The sequence below is a fragment of the Camellia sinensis genome, chromosome 3 (genome assembly GCF_055761805.1).
Source record: "Camellia sinensis isolate YWXY chromosome 3, ASM5576180v1, whole genome shotgun sequence".
Classification (NCBI taxonomy): Eukaryota; Viridiplantae; Streptophyta; class Magnoliopsida; order Ericales; family Theaceae; genus Camellia; species Camellia sinensis.
In genome coordinates this window covers 95,263,858-95,269,857 of record NC_138963.1, presented here as the reverse complement: position 1 = coordinate 95,269,857, position 6,000 = coordinate 95,263,858, and the positions used below count along the sequence as shown (strand labels likewise).

The 6,000-nt window shown below is 36.0% G+C and overlaps 1 protein-coding gene across 1 annotated transcript; it reads right to left on the bottom strand.

Moving 5' to 3' along the window:
- Positions 1–2,616: 2,616 nt before the first annotated feature.
- On the bottom strand, positions 2,617–4,523 carry LOC145821701 (cytochrome P450 CYP82H23-like). Its single transcript, XM_082918252.1, has 2 exons — positions 3,327–4,523; positions 2,617–2,709 (listed from the first exon to the last, which is right to left on the bottom strand). The coding sequence occupies exons 1-2, from the start codon at positions 4,281–4,283 to the stop codon at positions 2,617–2,619; spliced, it is 1,050 nt and encodes a 349-aa protein (XP_082774378.1). The 5' UTR covers positions 4,284–4,523.
- Positions 4,524–6,000: the final 1,477 nt, after the last annotated feature.

The window sequence follows — 6,000 nt, the reverse complement described above, 5'->3', positions numbered from 1 at the left end:
CTAAACACCATTGGAAATCTTCTGCCCAGATCTCACACCATTGGAAAATTCTAAAAGTAGACATGGAAAACTTGAAAGAGTTTCATAAAAGCCTTACATCGGCTATGCACATGCTTCATTGTATGGTTCTACAAGCTTCTTTTATTTTTATGCGTTGTAGGAGTGTATGTGTCTACTCTGTACTTTAAAGATGTTTAAATTTTGAACATTTTATAGAGCATACTTACGCCTGAGGGCTAAGAGTGAATATCTGGAGAAAAAACAATGCTGAAAGGTTTTTACAAATTTTGCCTGTGGTAATTCTTGTCTGTTCATGCAACAGCTGCTGTGAGGCGATGCTATATATGTTTTGCAAGATAAGTACTAGTTCTTTGATAGATGATGCTTAAAGATCAAGTTTCCTTAAAAGAATTTCTATGTTGTTGGTAGCATATTTTGGGCTAACCAGAGAAAATTAATTTTTTGTTATGGCGGAATGATTAGTTCTACTGACGAGGAGACAGTTAACTAAGTTGCTGTAAAGATTTATTTGATGTGAAAATATTCTTAGCTTGCTAATGTGCTGGATGTTGTGTGAGTCAGATAAATTTTCTATGCTGCGTTGTCTTTCATGCAAGTTCCATTCCATTTTTCATACTATTTTATTTTGAAAAAATGATTTAGACTTCTAAAAAAAGAGCTCTAATGGAGCTCTAATTTGTCTTTTTCCTTCTCTTTTTTTGTCTTTTACTTCACTATTTTTTTTTTTTTTTCATGGACAGCTCATTAGAGCTGTACTGCAGCAGCTCTAATTAGAGCTCTACAGCAGCTCCGTTTATTTTGTATACTTTTTGAAGAATAGGAAAACAACCTCTCCCAGCGCAGGAGTAAAACTGTGTGCATATGATCCTCCCCACACCCCATAGTGGTTGGAGCCTCGTGGACTGGGCTGCTCTTTAGAGGTTGTGGCTTGACTCGAAAGCAAGTCATATCCACACCACAATACAGCTTTGAGTCACATCCACAAAAAATAGGGTTAGCTTGTTTACATACTACCTCTCCTAGTTCCAGCCCTCAACATGAGCTTTGTGCACCGGGAACAATTTTTCTTAGCTGAAGAAGAGAGTTGGCAGATTAATTTGCAGAATGTGGGTTGTCAAAGGTGACAGATACCTTTATTGTTATATACTTCTTTTGAGTGTCTCATTTATAGTTGAACAAAGGTACCAGATAGGGTATATTTTTTTTTTTACTTTTCTATTATTATTTTTTTATTTTATAATTTAAATACTTGATCTTAACTTAAGTGCCCTTTTCTTTTCTTTCCTTCTTTTTTTTTCCTTCCGTTGCTGCTGGCTTTTGCAGAAGATTGTGTTATTTTGTTCATCCATTTTTTCTTTTCTTAACTTTGCAAAATCTATAACCTTTTAATGGCTTCTGTTTTATGTAATAGCACTTCGGAATTACTTTTCACGTTTAAACATGCAGTTTAATGTCTGTCTTTGTCCAGATTTTGACATTTAAAATTGAAGCTCTTGGTAGTTGGCTTCGTATCTCTTCTTTGCAGGTTGCACATGATGCCTTTGGTGTCACAGACAACAAACTATTTTCTACTGCCAGGTTTTGTGAACAAGTTTTTGGAGTTTGTCTCAAACAGAAATTACAATTTTTCATGATCGGTTTGTTTCGGCAGAAAATGTTTTTTGGAAAATATTTTCCACATTTTCTAGCATTTGATACAGCATGAAAAATGAGTTGATTTAAAAAAAATAAAAAAATAAAATCCATTTTTGACTTCTTAAAGGCATAAAATGTTTTCTAAACTAGAGTGGAAATGCCATTTGGCCTATCACCACACAACCACTGCCTCCATCACTGGTGCCACCACCACCACCCGGTTACCACTACTGCCACCCCACCACCACAACCACACCAACACTACCACTAAGGCAGAAAATGTTTTCTAAACTAGAGTGGAAATGCCATTTGGCCTATCACCACACAACCACTGCCTCCATCACTGATGCCACCACCACCACCACCATCACCACCACCCGGTTACCACTACTGCCACCCCACCACCACAACCACACCAACACTACCACTACCACAAACCACTAGCACATCATTTTTGAGTTCGCAACCAACACAAGAAATTATTTTCCGTGGAAACAAAAAGAGCGAAAAACATTAATACCATCAACTTTGCTCCAGTTTTTTTCCACGATGAATATAATGAACCTTCCGTGTAACATAGTCAACAGATACCGAAGGATGTGTACGTAACTTGTCTACTTGGATGTTCAATTCTATCGTTTTGTCTAAACAATTCACAAGGTGAAATCAATTAATGCTTGCAAGAAGTTTATAGCTTTAAAAGCGATATGCACATAGGGCATTACACCGTGCATTATAGATTGAATATGCAAATATAAGTAAAGTGCTATTCAAATTCTTTACATAAATACTCGTAAGCTGCTGTGATCTACCTAACTTGTTCCTTTTTAAGATGTTGCTTAGCAGTTGTATAGCGCGGAAGAGAGTCGTGGGGTGAGGAGAACCTCCACTGGAGTTGCTTTTGGAGCACTCAGCCCCGGACTTTCAGTCATATTAACCTCCAAGCAGTTGTTATATTGATCATCCTCTACAAACAAGCATCAAATAAATTCTTGGTCTAAAATCATATTGATCATCCACTCCTGTCGTTTCATTGCCGCCTAAAATCATACTCTACAAACAAGCATCAAATAAATTCTTGGTGATGATTTGGTTAGTATGCACATAATGTACTAGCAGTGTTCATGTAGTTATAAGAACTAGTACCAGCAGTTGTTATATTGATCATCCTCTTGTCACAACTTTTAATCAATGATGGACCTAGAGGGCGGCGAGATGGGGTGACGCATGTGGATCAAAGTATAGAGTTTAACAATTTGGAAAAAAATATAAGAAAAAAAAGAAGTTTCTCACAATAGTGTCGATAGAATATTTTACAATTGTTATCTTTTGTAACTCAACATAAATATAAGAAAACATGTTTGTTTATATATGTTTATGTTATTTTTCACATTTTATGTTGGTAGAAATTGATGTTGTAGTCTATACATATAAATATATTTTAAAATTTTTGTTAGTATATATATGTTCGGCCCCATATGCTAGAATCTGGTTCCATCCTTGCTTGTAATCACCTACATATTGTGACTGAAACCAACACAATTTATAGAATTTTGCTGATAAACTTCATTCTCTGATAACTTTTCGGTTACTTTTTCAGGCCTTTAACTTTTTTCAAAACTGTTGGTGAGTTCATGTTATTCAATCAACAGGGAATTCTAGGGACATACCAGGCAAGTGGCCTTGATGACAGTATCGGTGTCATGGCCATGGGAAAGCTGACTCTCCTCCATGGCAGACATCAGGACATCGATGAAGTCTTGCTCCCCCCCATCGATGCTTCCAGCAACTCTCTTTCGCTGGTGTTCCTCCACCCAGCTTCCAAGCACATCATCCACCTCTCTTGCAGATCTCTTCATTTTGCCCCTATATCCATTCAGCACATCAAACCAACCAAGAAATGGAATTGCATCAGAAATCAGAAGCAAGCCCACTAGATGCATAAAATCTCCCAAAGCCTTCTGGCATCTCCTCGACTCCTCCTTGCTGCTTCTACTGTTGCCAACATGCCGGTAATTCTTATTAACAATTCTTAGCATTATTTTCATTACCACGTCCCCAAACTTCTCCTTCATTTCCACCAACACCGGTTTCCTACTCCCTTTCCCTACCCACTGCTCATATACCTCTTTCATGAAAAAATTGACCTCTGAGTCCCGGACATGCTTAAGAATCTCAAGTCTACGGCTTGATAGGAGCTCAATAATGGCTAGCTTGCGTAAATCGCGCCAGTATGGTCCATAAGGAGCGAAGCCAAGCATGGCGTGGTCATAGGCCATGAGCTTTAGAGCTAAAGATTTTGGTCGGGTTGAGAAGATTTTATCATTTGTGGTGAAACACTCTTTTGCAACTTCCCAGCTACTAACCACAAGAGCTTGCTTAATGCCTAGACGGATAGAGATGGCTGGTCCATAGTTATCGGCCATGGCGCCCAACGTTCGATGCAGTAGCTTGTTTGCCCCGAGAAGATGGAGGTGACCGATGAGAGGCCACGCTCCGGCTGGCTCTGGAGGTGTTCTGTCTCTCTTCTTGTGGAGCTTGGATTTGGCCATGATCATATTGAGACAAACAACAATGAAAACAAGCCCAAGAACCGTGAGAGCTTGAAGCTGAAGGTTAGACTCCATGCTTCACAGTTCAACAAGAGATCATTCAAAACCTTATTCTTGCACTAGTGTTTTATATGATTTATTGATTGTACCACATCTGTTGTCAGTGTCTTGATGTTTGTTTACCCGTTTGTGGACAAGTCCAAGAACCGGTTTGTGGCCACACAATAATAAGGGTAAAATTTTTCCAAACAATATGATAATATGAACCGTACACAAAGTTAATGGATTAGGATTCGCATAGCCTGGTACCACAGATATTAAGTTAATGTCGAACCTGTGCAATATGCAGTTCATATGAATAGTCCGTTTAACAAAGAATTTGTTACCTATTTTAATGTTATTTCTACTAAGGATTGTCATAATAATTTTGAATCTCTTATATAACTACATTTAACTATTTAAAAAAATGTGTGAAATAAGATTTTAAGGTTAATATTGATTTTTCTTTTGTTTTAAATTTAAGATAATGTATTTTTTGTCTACTATTTTATAGGCAATCTAGTCAATAATAATATTAATAATAGGATATAATTTTGGTTAATTAGGAAAATAGAATTAAGTTAAAATTAAATATTTTATGAATTTTTTGATTTGTTTGAGATTAGTTGTATGCAACTTAACTTGTAGAAAAGAAAAAAAAAATTCATACAGTTGGTATTTTTTAACCAATGGGGAAACTTTTTGATATAATACGTGAAAACAACACGAATTGGATGCAGACCAAAAATATTATGACACAATAACTTAGAATAGTAAATAGGGTGGGTTAGTGTTGAATTAAATCTGTGACGGATCCAAAATGATATGAAATGAACACAACTCCATATGACTTGATCTGCACCCTTAACCAATAAGTATGACCTTGTATTTTTATTTGGGTCTATTTTGATATGGTTTGCTGCTTTTAAATCTTGTTTATATTGGGTTATATCGAGAATTCAGGATTAAGGTTGATGTTATGAGTTTCAAAAACAGAGTTGCGAGAAAGATTCGTCTCCTTTTGATTTAAATTCTTTTTTCATTTGATGTTCATAGATGTAGGTTATTATCAAATAACGTAAATCTTTACATATTTATATTTAGGATTATGTTTCTCTTATATTCACATCGTAATACACATGATAGAACTTGTGCTCATGGAGCCCATCACATGATCCGTTTCGGTAATCTAAATTGTTCACTTTTTAAGATTTATTGAGTAAAATATTCATTCAAAAAATAAAAATTATCAGATATTGATAGTTATACGTATAAATCAATTTAGATTACAAAAAATGAATAGTTATTTTTAAAATTATATTTGTCGTCCATTTTAAAAAATAAATAAATATGATTTAAATATATAGTTATCGATATTCAATCATCTTGATTTTTGTACGAATGTTCTATTAAACGAGTTTAAAAATATAAACGATTCGTTCTCGAATTAAGTACATTTTGTATTACTCTCTCTCTAAAAACCTCTACCCCCGAGCCTCACTTTTGGCCGGCCGACCGCCGCCTTTGGCTATGGTGGTCGGCTGGCCCAGCTCTCTTGTGTGTTTGTGTGCTGGTTTTTGTTTCTAATAAACTTGATTCCCACAATTTCTTTCCACTTTGGTGTCCTTTCTTTTGTTTCATCAGGGGGTGTCTCGGTTTGTTTGTTATGTATCAACAGGGGTGTTTATATTGTATCAACAGGGGGTTGTTTTGTATCAACAGGGTGCTTGGTTTAAGGGTCAAAACAGAGTAG